The sequence below is a fragment of the Pan paniscus genome, chromosome 7 (genome assembly GCF_029289425.2).
Source record: "Pan paniscus chromosome 7, NHGRI_mPanPan1-v2.0_pri, whole genome shotgun sequence".
NCBI lineage: Eukaryota > Metazoa > Chordata > Mammalia > Primates > Hominidae > Pan > Pan paniscus.
The window spans coordinates 31,995,001-32,013,543 of NC_073256.2; the positions used below are offsets into that span (position 1 = coordinate 31,995,001).

Consider the following 18,543-nt stretch of genomic DNA (forward strand, 5'->3'; position numbering starts at 1 on the left):
GAGAAAAGCAACAACAAAATTACTACAGGAAAATGTTTTTTAAAGGGTTTTGTCATATTTTTTAAATGCAAGAAAATGAGATTGAACTTTGTATTTTTTATTTTTTGAAAAACTCACATGTATTGTCATATTCTCTTATTAAAAGAAAGTACAAAGTCTAAGTGAAAGAAAATGATCACAGAAAACACATAAACTAAATCTTTTCTAGAGAGCATTAATATGTATTTCACAATGAAGCTTCTTATTTGGTACATTAGAAGAAATTATTTAATTTTATGGAAAAGCAGTATGTTTGGAAGAAATTTAGCTTTCATTGGTTAATCACAGAATTAGGAATAGGAATATTATACTAAAAGCTTGTTACTTCAGCTTACAAAATATTAGTTTCATTAATGCAATAGTTATCAACACACACAGACTGCAAACGCACCTAAACCTTGACAGCATTGGTCACTAGTGTGCTATTGATGCTAATTATCAATAAAGTAACATTTATAAGTCATTATATTGACAAATTAAATACCTGCCAGCTGTCATATTATCATATATATATATATATATATATATATGTATCACCTTTCTTCTTACTGTTTTAGATGAACTTTCTGTGCTCCTATATAAGGCCAATTTCTCCATGCATGTACTATATCCCTTTCTCTCTCATGTGTTGTAGAGTATCGCTTCTGTATTTTTCATCCTGTTTCATCTTCATTTCACTGAGTTTCTCACCAGCATACCAGCATAATGTTTTTTTCTTATATTAAACACAACCCTCTCTTGATTACACTTGCTTCTCCAGCTATTTTTCCATTTTCTTCCCGGTTTTTAATTTTTAAATTAAAAATAAACTTGTGGAGACAGAGTCTCATTATGTTGCCCAAGCTGGTCTCAAACTCCTGGGCTCTGACAGTCCTCTCACCTCAGCCTCCCAAAGTGCTTGGATTACAGGCATGAGCCACTGCTCTCAGCCTCTCCATTTTTCTGTCCCCCTTCATGGCAAAAATTTTAAAAGAGTTCTCTACATTTATTGTCTTCATTTTCTGTCTTCTGATTCTCTTTAGAACAATTGCCCATCAGTCTTTGATCCCTACACCTTCAAAACGATTCTTGTCAAGGTCACCCAAGTCCTCCGCATTAAAAATTCTAATAGTTAATTCTTAGCCCTTATCTTACTTGAGGACATTTGTTATATCTGAACACTTCCTTCTCCTCAAAATATTTTTCTTATGTCTCCCTTGCTACTCTTTGTCTGCGCCCTTTGCTGGATCTTTCTAACATCCCTGCCCCCTTGTCATTAGTATTCAGGGCTTCTTGTTTTTCTAATAATCTGTAAACACTTCTCTCGTCATTTCCTCCCATGGCTATATGCTCATCACTTTTTGTTTGCTTATTTTGTTTTTTTGAGACAGAGTCTCACTCTGTGGCCCAGGTTGGAGTGCAGTGGCACAATCTCCGCTCACTGCAACCTCTGCCTCCTGGGTTCACGCCATTCTCCTGCCTCAGCCTCCCGAGTAGCTGGAATTACAGAGGCCCGCCAGCACACCCTGCTAATTTTTGTACTTTTAGTAGAGATGGGGTTTCGCCCTGTTGGCAGGCTGGTCTTGAATTTCTGACCTCAAGTGATCCGGCTGCCTCAGCCTCCCAAAATGCTGGGATTACAGGCGTGAGCCACTGCATCTGGCTATATGCTTATCACTTTCAAACTCCTATAGTGCCTTCTAGGTTCCTCCCCTTGGTCTCAGACTTATGTACTGAAATACCTGTTTTACATCTCCACTTCGGTGTTTAAAAGCCATCTCAGAGGTAAAATTTCCAAAAGCTACGCTTCCAGGTTTTCCCTCCAACTGTTTTTCTTGAATTATTTTCTATTTCCACTCATGGTGACTCAATCCTTTCAGTTTCTCATCCTTAACTTTTCTCTTTCTCACACCTCATTCCCAAACCCTCTAAGAAATCTTTCACCCTGAAACTTCAAAATGTCTCTGAAATATGGTCCTTTCTTACCACCTCCACTGCTACCAGTCTGGTTCAAGAACCTGATCTCTTGCTTGGACTTTTGTTTCTGCCTTTATGCTCTGGTTCTCATTCCACCTCCCCACTCACAATCTGAAGTCTATCACAGCAGCCAGAGATATCTGTTAAGATATCTGCTCAAATATTCTAATAGTTATTGATTTTATTCAAAGAAAACTCCAAAGATCTTACAACTGCCTGCAAGGCCCTACATGATTGGGTTTTCACTCATTCTCTGCTATTAACCTCTAGTTCCATTAATCTGCTCCCACCCACAAAGCATCTTTGCTTTTCTTTAAACATGTCAAGCACGTCTCTTTCTGTTCTCTCAGTCTTGTAACACCTGCTCTTCTCATTGGCTGTTCTCTTAGTCTGTAACACTTTTGCTCAATAACCTCACGATTCATTCCCTTACTTCCTTCACTCCTTTGTTTAAATGTAAACTCTTCAGACACGCTTTCCTTGACCACTGAATTTAAAATGACAACGCTCCTCAGAAGTCCATTGAACTCTCTGCTGCTTATTTTTCTACATATCACATACCATCTTCTAGTGTAAATTACTTACTCACTGTGCTTGTTATCTGCCGACACACCAGAGTATAACCTCCATGAGGACAGCCTTTCTTGTATGTTTTTTTTAATAAGGCATTTCAAATGGAAGAAAAATGGTGGAAAAGACAAGATAGCCATAACAACTTCAGGATAATGGACACGTTTGTGGAGGAACAGAGTGAAATTAGATAGAAATGAATAGGTGGCTTTCATTTTATGTTTGTAACTTTTTAATTTTTTTAAATTTTTTATTTTTTTGAGACGGAGTCTCACTCTGTTGCCCAGGCTGGAGGGCAGTGGCATGATCTCGGCTCACTGCAATCTCCTCCTCCTGGGTTCAAGCGATTCTCCTGCCTCTGCCTCCCAAGTAGCTGGGACTACAGGTGCCCGCCACCATGCCTAGCTATTATTTTTTTTTTTTTGTATTTTTATTAGAGACAGGATTTCACCATGTTGGCCAGGCTGGTCTCAAACTCCTGGCCTCAAGTGATCCTCTCCGCTTGGCCTCCCAAAGTGCTAGGATTACAGGCATGAGACACCGGGCCTGGCCTTGTAGCATTTTTTTTTTTTTAAATAAGAAAGGACTCAATGATAGTAAGTTTATTTTTGTTACATATTAATGGTGCATGCATAGGGTTTCATCACATTTTCTCCTGAACTTTCTAAATGTTTAAAAGTTTTGTAATACTAACAGCACTTTACTAAGAAAGAAAGAGATTGCATTTCAGGTAATTGGAGTTGTAGATGGCTGGTATATAGAGTGAAGAGACAGGTGGAAGAGAGAAGGACAAAAGAGAAAGAAAATGGCCAGGAGTAAGTTAATGGTGTGATACTGCTCTCTGTGCTAGGGCAGTGCTTCTCACACCTCAACATGCACAGCAATCAATGAGGATTGATTATCAGAATGTATAAGGAGCTCAGACAACTCTACGCAAGGAATTTGCTTTATGATGCAAATTCTGATTTCATAGATCTGGGACAGAGCTATGATTTTGCCCTCCTAAAACACTCCCAGCAGATGCCAATGTCCCTGGTCCTGGAGCACTAGTCACAAAATCCTAGAGTGTGGCATCCGTAACTTGGCTACATGCTGGAATCACCTGGAAATCCTAGAAAATATTGATGTCTGCGTCTGACTTCCAAAAATTCTGATTTAAAACTTATTGGGATTCATCTGGCCACTGGGGTTTTGAAAAGTGATTCTAATGTATAGCAAAATTTGAATACCCAGCAGGGGGTCCAGACAAGGTGCCTTCCTGGTACACTGCCTCTTCTGAAGACTCCTTCATGATGCCTGCTTCCTGTGGTCTGCTTTTCAAGAGATTCTGGGCAGAGGTCATAAGCCTGGACCAAATGATGCTGCTTCTCAGGACAGACAATGTACCAAGTAGTAGGACCTGATACAGACATAGGCTGGGCGCCTGACAGGACTGCTCTTTTCTGAATGAGACCTAGCTGGTCAATTGCTTTAAGGACCTGCATCACAGTGATACACAGTGCGAAAGTGGGAAAAACATATGCCTATTTCTAAAGTGGATGCTGTCAGAGACACTGCTGAGTAGCCAGATCTATTGCTAGACTATCAAATGCATTATTTAATTCATTTATTATTTTCACAATTTGCTGACAGTCTGATACGTGCAAGACACATAGCTTAGTGGAGAAGACAGACTTTTTCCAGCCCTGGTGGGGCTGAAAGTCTATCAGTTATGACAGACAGTTAGCAATTTATTATACAACTGTGAATTTATTTATAATGTAATTATCATATGCATATTCAGGGGTCTGAAGGGTGAGAAGTGAGCGAGGATAACTGAGTATGAGACAGGGGAAAGCTGCTGGGGAACTCTGAATGTTATTCTCTTTCTAGGGAATTTCAGTGGCTTAATCAATTTCCTATCACCTTCTTCCTCAAGTGCTTTTACATAAAACCTTTAGTAACTGTGTTATCCTGAATATTTCACTTTTTTTTTTAATTCGTAGTCTGAAAAAGCCAACCCACACTAGTTAATTGTTTCTAACAAGACCAAATGGTGAGATGCAGCAACAGACATGGAACACGTGAGGGCCAGTGTCTCAGCTGTGCTTCATTGGGGTTACAGTCTGAGTAATTATTTGGAAAACAGGTTGAGTGGAAGAAAGGAAGTAAAGGATGTGAGAAGAGTCTGGAGGTTGTGAGGTGAGCCCGAAGGCAGGTGATATGGTTTGGCTCTTTGTCCCCACCCAAATCTCATCTTGAATTGTAATCCCCATGTGTCAAGGGAGGTTCCAGGTGGACGTGATTGGATCATGGGGGTGGTTTTCCCCTTGCTGTTCTTATGATAGTGAGTTCTCAGGAGAGCTGATGGTTTTAAAGTGTGGTACTTCCTTGTTCTCGTACTTACTTCCTCCTGTCACCTTGTGAAGAAGGTGCCTGTTACCCCTTCACCTTCTGCCATGATTATAAGTTTCCTGAGGCCTCCCCAGCCAGGTGGAACTGTGAGTCAATTAAACTTCTTTCCTTTAAAATTACCCAGTCTTGGGTATCTCTTTATAGCAGTCTGAAAACAAGCTAAAATAATAGGTGTGTTAGATCCAGGTGTCTAAGTTAAATGCAATCTAGAGACAAATCTCTAAATTTTATTTGGGAAGCAAGAATTGCAACTCGGGGCATACACACAAACCAGATGATCTTTGTCTAAAGAACAAGGAGAAGGTTGGAGGTTTTCTAAAAGGAAAAATGTTACATATTGTTTTTCCAGAAAGTTCATTGGCACTAGTAAAATTCTGGGGAGCTGGCAAGCTCTGATTCATGAGTGACAGTGATTGTTAAAACTGGCCTTAGACTCATAGCAGGTTGTTTCAGTAGCTATGAGAGAAAAACTGGTTTCATGTTCCAATAGGCAGTTTCAGCAGCTGGGCTTGTGGAAGATTTAATTCTTGGAGCAGGTGCTGTATGTCTTGAGTGCTTTCTCCCTGGTTCTTCTATTCTGATTTACCTGAATATTACAAGAATGACCCAATTTGTAAAATCAGCTTTCACACAGTGAAAAATGGTGGCTACTGATACCAAGGGCTTGGAGAAGGGATTGAAGAGAAGCCGCCAGTTTGGGGATGTGTAGTTATGGTATTTTGTGACTGATGGGATGTGTTCAATGAGGGAGAGGAAGGAACCATGGAGGACTCCCTGAAGGACTTGATACACCTCAAGTTTGAGAATGTGGTTCATAATTTTTTCATTTAAAAGTTTATAAGTTTTGAGGAACTTTTAAATATTTCTTATTTGCATTTAGGTTAACCGAAGCCTATATTTCATAGATTGTTATGACAATCACTATGTATTGTTCTTTAGGTCACTTTCTGAAAGCATGCAATGAGACACAAAATCTAACCATAGTCCAGGAAAGGAGGCCCTAATTACATAATACTTTATGATAATAATATGTTTAAATATAACAAATGGGTCACATTGAATATTTCTCAGTTACATTCAGGATTACACAGTGTAATTAATTTTGGTCCATCTGATGCCATTCTTTTCATCCTAAATTAAGTTTCTTCTCAATCTCTGTTCTTAGAATGTTAACTGTATCACTATATTTGACATAGATGAGTGAGTTCAGGAGGGCCGATGACTTTTACTTCAAGCCTTTTATCTCTCAATGGCCTCAAAATCACAAATGATTGGCTTTAGGGGATGCTGTCATTGAAAAGGCAGAGAAAACAAAACAAAACATTCTTGCAAACATAGCAGAAGCTGGTTTTATGACTTAGACCTACACATATTAGTAAAGGGTCTAACAACTTTGGTGCATGAAATTTAGCTACAGAAAGGACAAGCAACTGCCTCTGCTAGCCAGAACAAAAGCTAACATTGTGAGATTTCAATGGCATAATATACGGGCTTCAAATAAGAGTTCTGGTCAGTGCGATATAAAGGAAGTGCTTTATTAGCTATCATAGTGCATACCTCTCAGCCTTGTACCACATGGCAGCATGCAGCAAAAGCATGGGCGCAAAGAATGAGCTATTCACTCAGGATTCATAATCTAGCTCTGTTTCAGCCTCCTGGGTTGACAGCTTTCAAGTTAAGCATGGAAGGCTCTGAAGAAACAGTCTTGCATTCTTCAGTGACATAGTTTGTTTTTGGAAAATGCCTATCTAAAATAAGGAGATAAAATGAGTTTAGCCTGTGAGCTCCATTTATGACATTGGCTCTCTTTTCCAGGGCAGGGTGATATTTTTATGCTTACTTTGAACACTTTAATAAAATAGTTTTACTGAAAGATTCATCTCAAATAAAATAATTTGCAATTTCCATGTCATTCAACACTATGTAATTATAATAATATTCGTTTTATAGTGAAAGCTTACATTGTGAGTAGAAAAATTACAATAAAATGCTTTGCAAAGATGCTGAGTAGTGGAAAAATAATTCTATGTAGTAGTTTTCAGGAAAATCGTTGTGAATTCCAATTCTGTCATCTGTAATCACAGACCTTTCTACCCAAGGAAAACACAAAAGTATGTAACTCAAATTCAAATTAATGGCACATTTCTGTGTTCGTTTTATACATCATCTGTGCTATGAAAGGAAACACATTATATTTAGAATCTCATTTATATTCATTTCCTAGATTCCAAGGTCAGTGTTCAATAGCACTGCCCAAAGGCTGATGGACTTAACTTTATAAAATTGCATAAAGATGCCCAGAACCATTCTGAAATTGAACTACAATAAAACGAATGTAAATAAGGCAGCTATCTATTGGACTAGTGTCAGAAAACCTAGATATTATGTTATCATACAATTTCCAAGACAAAGTAGCAAAAGAGATCATACAATTCAAATTCATATTTAACATTATTTGTTGTGAAGTTGCTTTGCTACTCTTAAATATACTGGGCATATTCATTTTGAATATAGCTGAGTAATATAGAACCTACATTTGTTTTGAGTTTTACCGGATACTCAGATGGAATAGTAGGAAATCATTGCCTAATGCTTAAAAACATTAAAAAATCCTGAAATATACCAATCTGAAAAGAACTAAAAAAAAAACTTTCACTTATTTTCAAATAAAACTAATACTTTCTTAAAATAATTTCTTACTTAAGTATGAGATGTGAGCAATCACTCTACAGGCTGGCCAGACAGGTTTGTGATAGGGTCAGAGAATATAACCTGTCCTCACAAGGCCCCCACAGATGTTCACCTAAAATAAAGATACTTCTTAATGAACAGGTAGGTTCCTATATTTAACGATTTTATTTTTCTCACTTAGAAAATCACCAGCAGTTTTCATACTAAAAGTCGACCCCAAAAGCAGATTGTGTAATTAGCCTTTAATCTGGTTTTCATACAAACTACACATCATGGGTTAAATTGTACTCCTCCTCCCCCACCATTCTTAAGTTGAAGTCCTAACCTCCAGTATCTGAGAATGTGGCCTTATTTGGAGATGGAGTCTTTAAAGAGAAAATCAGGTTGAAATGAAGCCATTTGAATAGGTGTTAATCTAATATGGCTAGTGTCCCTGTGGGGGGGATAAAAACTGAAATTTGGGCACAGAGACAGGCATGGAGGGAGAACATCATGAGAACGTGAAGACAGCCATCTACCAGTCAAGGAGAGAGGCCTGGAACAGATCCTCCCCTCACAACCCTCAGAAGGAACCAACCCTACTGATGCCTTGATTTCAGTGATAATATCCTTTACAAAAAGGTCACTGAGATTATATATATATTTTTTAATTAAAAAAATTGTTGGTTAAAATGGGGACATTTGGAATGTCTAGGCTGAAACTTTGTGTGCTAGTTCGTATTTCAACAGCTACATGAAAATCAATTTGTCTAACATTTAGATAAATATTGTATATTTAAAGTGTTTTTCCTTTTTTTTTTTTTTGAGACAGAAATATTGCTCTGTCTGTCAACCAGGCTGGAGCGCACTGGTGCAATCATAGCTCACTGCAGCCTCGTACTTCTGACCAGCAATCCTCCTGCCTCAGCCTCCTCAGTAGCTAGGACTAGAGGTGCACACCTGGCTAAGCAACTACAGCCATGCAACTACAGCCACACCTGGTGCAACTACAGCCACACCTAGCTAAGTTTTTCATTTTGTAGAAACAAGTTTGGGAAGGGGTCTCGCTGTGTTGCCCAGGCTGGTCTTGAACTCCTATTCTTAAAGATCCTCCTGCTTCATCCTCCTAAAGCAGAAATTATTTAAAAATGAAAAGCCACTACACGTGCAGGATTTAATTTTGCTTAAACTTATTTTTTTAATGCAAAACTGGGTAAAGTGAATAATATTCTGGCAATATTGAAGGAACATAGATGGCAAATTTATTTAAAATCTTTAATTGGAAAGTTTGTTCTTTATTAATTTATTTATTTCTTCATCTGTCTATTCATTTACCTGCTTATCTACCTACCAGAGTTTTGCAATAATAGCAGTTTACAGGGAAATTTTATATCATGCAGGTAATTCTGACTGCTTGAATTTTTAAATTCAAAACATTACAGAACTATGATAAATTTTCTATATGTTTCATAAATCCAAGACAAAGATAAATATCCAATTTTAAAAATGGGTAAGGTTATTAACTCTACTACTAGTTCAAAATGTGTTGGAGGTATTAGTCAAAGAAATTAGATATCAAAGACAAAGCAATTACTGACATAAAAATTAGAAAGCAAGAGGCTATCTTAACTTATAGATAATATGATTATATATTTGGAAAACACAGGAAAAAAATCAATGGAAAAAGTACTAAAGACAGGAGTTACAGGTAGGTTGAGGGTATGCCAAAAAAGGAGATAGAACAGGGGATTCTGCACCTTGATTTTGGTGGTGGTTATAGAACCCATATATGTGTTAAAATTCACAGAGCTGTACACTAAAAGAAATAATCGGGTCAATTTAAATAAAAAATAACTAACAAAATAAAATAAAAGCTAGTGTAAACAATCCAAGGGCAAGTAGGAAAAAGATTGATACATTTGATATATGAGAGAAAAATCAAACTTTTACATGGCAAAACACAGCATAGACAAATAGACAAACTGAGAAGAGCTATTTGGAACCAAGTCACAGACAAATAAATAATATTTCCAACATATGAAGTGACTCTTGAGAATTGAAAAGAAAAATACAAAATTTATATAAAAATAGGTAAAAGAATATATGGTACACATAAAAAGAAAAAGAAATGTAAGTGGCCTTTATACACATGAAATGGTGTTCATTCTTACTGCTAATAAGAAGAATTCAATTTAAAATTACGCTGAGATATCATTTCTTATCCTTTAGATTGGCAAGAATCCATACATTTGAGAACATACCCTGCTGGCCAGGCTTTTGGGAACAGATGCTCCCATACATTGCTGGCAGAAATGTAATATGTGTACTGCCTGTGGAGGGGGATTTGGAAGTAAGTAGAAAACTACATATGTCTTCATCTTTGATATAGTAATCTCATTCCTAAAATTCATCTTGAAAATATATCTCCACAGATACAAAGCAAATTTTGATTTCTTATAATAGCAAAATGCCCATCAAAATGTGTGAATAAAATACATTACATTTCTACAATGAAATACTATGCAATCTTAGAAATAAATGAGAATGATGTCTATATGCTGTTGTAAAGTGGTATCTAGAATATATTTTTAAGAAAAAAACAAAAAAACGCTATAAAGCAATGTGTAGAGTATGTCAATGTGTTTTTATAAGAAGAGAGGAACACATGTATGAGAGACGTATTTATATTTTCAAAACATTTTTGAAAGATAATCGAAAACTCTAAAATTATGATTATCTATAGGGAACGTAATGGCAAGAACAGAGAAGAAAACTAAACTTCTCTTCCTGCTCCTTTTTACTTTTTCATTTATAAAAATTATTTGTACTTCGGAAGTGTTAGGAAGTAAAACCTTTGAGGACTACGTTAGCCAAATGCAGTCAGTGGACCTTGTTTGGATCCTGATTCTAACACTTCAACTTGCAAAAAGGCGTTCTTGAGGCAGTCAGATAAATTTGAACACAGAATAATTATTAGATGATATTAAGGATTTATCATCACGTGCTAGATGTGGTCACAATGTGGCTATTTTTTAAAAGGCCTAACTTGTAAGAGATATAAAACGAAGTATTTATGGACAAAAGAACATTATATCCTAGAAAAAATGATGTACGGAAACTATAAATTAAAATAATTTTTAAAAAATCATGAGTGATGTAAGATTCTTTCCTCCAGAAAGAATCAGCTCCTCACAGCGAGATTCCTGGCATCTTTAACTTAGTCTCTTAGGAGAAGAGCTAAACATTTCATCTTGCTTGATTCACAGAACCTTGCACAGTGACACTTGCAGAATTGGTGTAAAGGGTAGAATATTTTTGAAGGATCTGTCAATTTAATCTATAGAGGAGAAACAGATCTCAAAAGCATTAAAAATTTGCATACATTTTGACCCACAAATTATGATTTCTGGAATTTATCCTAAACATATAGCTACAAATGTATGTAAAGATTTAGCTAAAGGAATAATTTTGCATAGCAAAAAAACTAGAAATACCTTGCATCTGAATGTATTTGTTAAACGAATCAAATAATGCAAAACCACCTTTAAAATTATGTTGAAAATAATTTTACAATGAATGGAAAGGTTCATTTTATTACTAACTGGAAAAAATTGTTCATAAAACCAAAATTCAGTATAATCTAGATTTTAATTAGGAAATTCAAGAAAAATATTACAACACTTTGTCAATGTTTATAGTAATTATCTTTGGGAAGTCAGAATATAGGTAGCTTTTGCTTAAAATCAGTATTTGTGGCTTATCATTTTCTTTTTTAAAAATCTGCAGTAAACCTATATTATTACTTTTGCAAAAAAATAGTTATTAAAGTAGAAGGCAGCTATTCACAAGGCAATTAATCAATTTCAGAAAAAAGATAATAACACCAAAGATGCAGAAAACAGAATAGAAAGATGGAGATAATTGTGAGGTAAAAACATTTTAAAGATAAAGAACAACTACTGAACCACAAAAAAATTGAACAACTATAAATAAAATCATTTTTCATCTTGAGTGATATAAGATTCTTTCCTTCACAAAAATGGCCATTACAGTGAGATTCTTGTCACATTCAACTTAGCCCCCTAGGAGAACAGCTAAACATTTCATCTTGCTGGATCTACAGAACCAAGCACAGCGTTACTTGAGAAGTTGATGTAAAGGGTAGAATATTTTTGAAGGCTCTGTCATCGTAGTCTCTCTTATACTTAAACTAGACTCCCACTTTGTACACTGCACACCACCAGGAAGAGGTACCTGCCAAATGCCAACTCATCAAGGAAACGTTTATGATATCTGGGAGGAGAATTGCTTGCCAGAGTGACAGATGCTGAAAGTTTGCTTTTCTCCCTCCATAGGAAAGGAAAGCAAGAGAGAAGGGGAATCACGAATTTGTTTTGACTTCCTCTTTCTGGGGTTGGCCTTATAGCTGCAAAGCATTCTTGATCATTAAGGAAAAAGCTGGGAGAAGACCCTTGGCCCTGCTCTCTGATAGGAACTAGGAAGAAGAGAAAGTAGCTGCAGAACAGTAACAGGAGGGGCATAGCAAGGTTAGGCCAAGAGAGCCTGACTGGACTCTCTTTTCTATTCTTCATATCTCCCAATCCCCACTACAAGCAGCCTTCAGCCACAGCTTGGTCCATAAAGCATTTTGACATTCCCAACAGCCCCTGAGAGATGGCAAGAAGATTGGGATTTCCAAAGGAAAACTATTACTCTTCATATTTGTTTAAAATCAAACTTTGACCTGTGTTTTCATGAATCTTATTTGATAAATATAGTACTGTTGAGATATTTTCTTCCTTAGATAACACACTTACTAGAATGTAAAACTGTCCACTGGGTCACGCTGAATATTACAAGGAAATTAATTATAGAATTTCCCACCCACATATATCTCCTTCTAGGATAAAGTTATTTTTAAAAATCAAGAGAAATTTAAGACACTATTATAAAAAGACAGATTACCCCAGACATTTGGCATGTTAGAAGACACAGATAGATTTTATTTTAAGTATAGCTCCCTTGTTCAATGTTATGGATAAGATATAGCTAAAACATGAATAGTGTGTAAATATGAATGTGTAAATATTCAGAGAATGAGGCAGAGATTTGAAATAATAAATAAGGAAAATATTGAGCCCTAATGGAAATTACTTGGAGTTACTCACAAATTACATGCCACCTCTTTTTTAAAGACTACCATTATATGATAAAATAAAATTTGGGTTGAATAAATGAAGTTGGAGTCTCCTTATCTTCAACAGGAAGCTGGCTCATATACTTGAGAGATGCTTTTTGAATATTTGACTTTCACTTTTTGCCAGAATGAACATTTGGGGAATATATCTGGCTAGACCTGAATAATACCCCCCAATCCCCAAGAAACACAGGAAGAAAGAGAGAGAGAGACAAAACTGAGAAAGAAGGGTGTCTAGGCTCTTAAAATTATCCTAGACATTGACTAAGTCCTAGACTCAAGAACTATTATAACCTAGGAAAAGTCCATCTCTAGAGTTAACATTTTATAATTTCTCACGATAATTAATAAAACTCTACTGTGTTTTTTAAATTAATCCATTAATAAAAAATATATCCTGTGTAATAGCCTAAGTTTGGGGATTCAGTTAGAAAAAAGGTTAGAGTTCCCTGAACTTATAGTACTTATTTCTCCAAATCCTCTGGACGTGTGTAAGGTAAGATTTATTTGTTCCATAGCCATTCACTCAACAGAGATTTCTTGAACACCTGCTATGTGTCTGCTGATTGCTGGGCTCATACTAGTCGGCAACACCGACATGATTTCTGCCTTCAGCCTTCATAATCAGATACTCATACAATCACATAGTTGGACACTATTTAAAAAAAAAATGCTGGAAAGAGTTTAAGGCAGGGGTGGGTATTAAGCCCTTCCTGAGGAAATGGGACTCGGAGGAGGAGGATAAATTAACCATATTAAGAGTGAAGATGGGCGTGGATATGCTAGCCAGAGGGGACCTGTATGGACAAAAGGCCAGAGAAACTGATTTGGAAAATTAAGGTCCTCCCCCGCCCCTGCTCCCCACCCCCGACCCCGCCCAAACTTCGAGTCCTCAGAATGCTGGAGCACAGAACACTACTTCTTACAGAATGGTTTCTGTATTTTGACTTTTCCCCAAAGACATGCTCTACAAGGAGGTGTCTCTTGGCTATAAACACTGCAGACAAGTTTTTGCTTGTGCATCTTGTCCAGCGCGTTTTGCTTGATTTTTAAATCTAGATGCATTTAGGCGGGCGTACACGTTCGGATTTGTCACAGGCCACCTAACTCTATTGGTCTCACATACGTGTGCCACCTGTCTGACCCCTGGGAAACAGAGTTTGCAAGGTTTTCCCGTTGACTACTCGACTTTAGCACCAAAGAGAAGCAGGAGTGCAGAAGAAAGGGCAAAATCGCCAACCCGGCGCAAGCAGCGCAAGCGCAGTGGGCGCTGGAGAGCGCGGAGGAAAAGGCGGGACGCCGCATGGTGGCCAGTCACTGCGCATGAGCGGCCCGCGTTGCCAAGACAGCTGGGAAGGCGTCTCCCGGAAGACGCACTCCGCAGAGCTGACGGCATTGAGATCCATTCCCGGAGGGGTCAGCTCCTGACGGGTTCCTGAACCAGTCTTAACCTGGGCAAAGGAGATGAGGAGCCGAGCCTGATGCATTGTGATGGCCATCTGCCCAGAATTGGCCCAAACGGACAAAAGTGCTCTTGCAAACCTTTCTGATGAGACTGAGACTTTGAAGAACTTTACTGATGAGGTACAGACTTCCAGCTCATTCAGCTCCTCTGGAGGACGGCAGTCCTCGCCCCTGACCTCTGGGAGCAAACTGGAGAGGGAAAAGCAGACTCCAAGCTTGGAACAAGTAGACACACAATCTGAGCTTTTGGACTATAAAAATTATGAAAAGAAGTTGAGTAAAAAATGGATCAACTACCTCAAGCTCAAAGACTCTAACTTTGAACGGCACCAACCAGACACCAAATTTCCAACAGAAATCACTCGGGTATCAGATGAAGAATTGAATGCCCTGCAATCTTATTGCACCATGAAGATAAATTTGATTCATCGTAGAGGGGATTCTAAGAAGAAGACGAGCAGCAGACATAAAAAGCTGCATCTTGGATTGGATGTAGAGGCTACAGAGAGAGATGCCTTAAGTTGTACTGTACCCGATGAACTTTTGAACAGAATCTACTTTAAAAACATGAGGACAACGCCAAAACAGGAGGCAGCAGCTAAGCAACACATATCTTATCAGTGTCCCTATTGTAACAGGAAAAGAGCGGAGCTGGCCCTGTCTGCCTTTCTGAAACAAAAGAAGACTTTACTGGAGTCATTTCTACTCCAAGAGAGAATAGATGAACATCTTCATACCAAAGACTTTCTCACCCGTATTGGAGAAGCACATCAAGACTTTCCCAGGCTTTCAGATGACCCCAGAATAATCTGGAAAAGACTGACTGAGAAAAGTCATCAGATACTCTGGTTTTGAAAGATCAGAGACAGAGCAGAAGATGCAGCGAGATGGAAATAGTGCTTGTCATTTACCATTTTCTCTGCCATTTCTCAAGCGACTTACTCTAATCAAACCAGAGCTGGTGATTGTTAATGATAATGTGTAATGTGGATAGATGTCTTTGTTGTGTATTTGAGTAATTACCATAATTTCTACAGGCACTTGGGAAACTAACTTAAGACTACTATGCTTCCTTCACAGATTTGAGGACTAACAACTTTCACTTTTTTTTCCCTATTATAGAAGGCACTGTTGTAGTTGGAATAGTTATAAAAACTTTTACAAAATTCCAAGAGAACTATGTTGGTAGTTTGGGCCAGGATGTTGATGGTACAGAAGCAAAGTAGTATGGGGATGTAAGAGAAACTTAAAAAGTAATAACTGTCTTTGGCGATCAAATGGCTATGGGGAATTAATAAATAGTAGATGTTTGAAATGTTATTAAGGCTCTGACTTGTGCGCCTGGATGAATGATCATTAATTTCATTAAGACAGGAACACCAGAAGAGGACTATGTTTGATGGAAGTGTTGAAGAGTATGATTATTTGGACATATAAGGTGCATTTGGGACATACACATTGACAGTTTGAAGAAACATTTGATTATTTGTTTTTGCGCTTCAGAGGAAAGGTATAGCCTAGAGGTGCAAAATAAATTGGGGTAGGACTGGGGGAAGGGTGGGGATCAATGGCATATAGCTGGAAATTGAAGCCGTAGATTGTCAAGCGTTTTTGGAAATGAGTAGAATAAGAAGAGAAGCAGGGTTGATACAAACTCTTGAGAAATGCCAATTAATGGCTAAGTAGAGAAAAATAAACCTGCAGAAAAGATTGTGAAAAAAGTTATCAAGTGGATCAAGGAAATCAGGAATGTATAGTGTCATAGATGCTAAGGAATGAATATTTAAAGAAGGATAGTTGTCTAACCACATCAATCAACAGAGAAGCCATGTAAAGATGATTTAGTCATGTATTGGGCACTGTTGACCTTAGCAAAAGCCATTTCACTTATACAAATGGGGCAGACAAAATAGATTGAGGAAAAATGTAAGTAAATAATGAATGGATATAGGGTACTCCTTGAAATATTTAGCTGTAAGGGGAAGAAGAAGTAAAGCTGGGGTTAGGTGTTGAGTTTTGAGAGAAGAAAGCTTGAACAAATTATCTAGATAGCCATTTTGGCCGTGAAGATTTTATGAACCTTCTGTTGTTCATCCAGATTTATGTAATGAGGAAACAGTATTATTCCGCAAGGAATACCTTGGCATTTTGAAAACACATGTATGGAGAAAAATGTTAGATGGCATTCTGAGAAGCCATTTATTATCTATTTCCTCTATAAAAATATAAAACCATGGAATTAGTGGCATTACCTGGAGATCACTTTTCTACATGTCCAACACCCGAATTAGCTCAGTGAAAAAGAAATTTGTTTGCAAAAATCAGCACAGAAGAGTTTTAGTATTGTACTTCAGTATTACTCTTTGCGTTAAGACCTTCATTTATGTATAAAGATGCTATTTTTCCCCCATAAAATTTAGCATATTTCCCCTTAGTAAGTCATTCTAAATGGAAAATAACCATTACCATTTTCATAATAACCTTTTATTTGAAATCCATATTATGTCATGCTTTATCTTTGACATCTCAATATATTCATGTTTTACATAATTTTCCCTTTAGAATTCCCCCATTAAAGGTCATGCTCCACCCTTTTAGTCAACCAAGCTAGAAATCTGAGTCATCTTTTGTTCTTCCTTTTTATTTTTCAACTCAACCCCAAGCTATTTTTCAGCAAGACTTTCGGTATACAGTTCCCAAATGTCAGCATACAGTTCTCAGAATTATTATTTTTTAAATTTGTTACTTATCTATTATTGAGACAGGGTCTGGCTCTATCACCCAGGCTGGAATGCAGTGGTGCAATTACTGCTTACTGCAGCCTCAACCTCTAGGATTCAGGTGATCCTCTCACCTCAGCCTCCCCATCAGCTGGGACTACAGGTGCGTGCCACCACGCCTGGCTAAATTTCTTTATTTGTATTTTCAGTAGAGAAATTTTGCTATGTTGCCCAGACTGGTCTGGAATTTCTGAGCTCAAGCAATCCTCCTGTCTCAGCCTTCCCAAGTGCTGGGATTGCAGGCATGAGCCACTGTGCCCAGGAGCCCAGAATTATTTTTCTAACACACAAATCTGTTCAAGTAATTCTGTTGATTTAAAACAAAACAAAACTCTAAGTTGTTTATCTCTGATATGGAAATATTTCAAACTAATTAAGGTCACATAGTGGTTCTTTAGCATCTGGCCCAACTTTACCTTTCTATTCTCATGTAATCCCTCCCCACTATATTCAAGCATCTCTACATTACTTCCCTGAGCTCTTTTGTGTCACTATGGTTTCTATGTGCACATTTGTTTCCCCTAAATTCTCTTAACTTCCCTTTTCACCTGGCATACTCTCCCGCTTCTTCGTCGTCTTCCTTCAGCTCTCAAATTTTATTGTCCTGTCTTTATGACTCAAAAGTTGAAAGAATATTAGAAAGTTTAGTTTGTAGAGTCTCCCCTCTACCCTGTAACTATTCAACCTCATTCTAGACTAACCTACCAGACCCCTGTCCTGCCAGGGTTAACTCTTTACTTGCTGGGCCATGGTTCAGACAGGTATCTTGGGATGAGAGCACAGGAGGAGAGAACTCACGGAATCAGGGAGTGGACATTTACCCACCAGAAGTATTTCTGTACTTTAACCAATACAACTTTATTATTGGGTAGGGGCTGAATATTGATGTTACCTATAAATAACCACTTACTTTAATTTCTTATGTATTATTCCAGTGCTGTTTTATGCAAATACAAACACCAAAGATAGTTTATTATGTGCTCTCTTCAGCACCTTGCTTTTTTTTCCTTTTGTTTTTCTTGGGGTAAAATCTACATAACAGAAATTTGCCACTTGAACTGTTATTAATAGTACCATTCAGTAGCATGACATCCATAATGTTGTGCAACCATCACCACTGTTTTCAGAATTTTTTATCACCTCAAACAGAAACTCAACCTGTTCAGCAATAACTCCCCATTCTCCCCTCCCCCTGGTACCTGGTCACCTCGAATGTACTTTCTATTGCTATAAATTTACTTATTTGAGATACTTCATATCAGTGGAATCATGCAGTCTTTGTCATTTCGTGTCTGGCTTAGTGTCGAGGTTCATCCAAGTTGTAGCATGTATCAGAACCTCATTTTTATAGCTGAGTAATATTCCATTGTAGGTATATGTAACATGTATGTGTAACGTGTATGTGTATTCATTCATCTGCTGAGGGACACTTGCATTGCTTCCACTTTTTGGCTATTGTGCGTAATGCTGCTA

General features: G+C 37.5%; 2 protein-coding genes across 2 annotated transcripts in view; one reads left to right on the plus strand and one right to left on the minus strand.

Moving 5' to 3' along the window:
* Positions 1 to 18,543, minus strand: part of DLC1 (DLC1 Rho GTPase activating protein) — a 527,425-nt gene that overhangs the window by 475,974 nt on the left and 32,908 nt on the right. The gene's annotated exons all lie outside the window — the stretch shown is intronic.
* C7H8orf48 (chromosome 7 C8orf48 homolog) lies at positions 13,887 to 15,610 on the plus strand. The gene is given in 2 exon segments (XM_055116288.2): positions 13,887 to 15,126; positions 15,128 to 15,610. Coding segments are annotated over 2 exon segments (957 nt in total). The 5' UTR covers positions 13,887 to 14,317; the 3' UTR covers positions 15,276 to 15,610.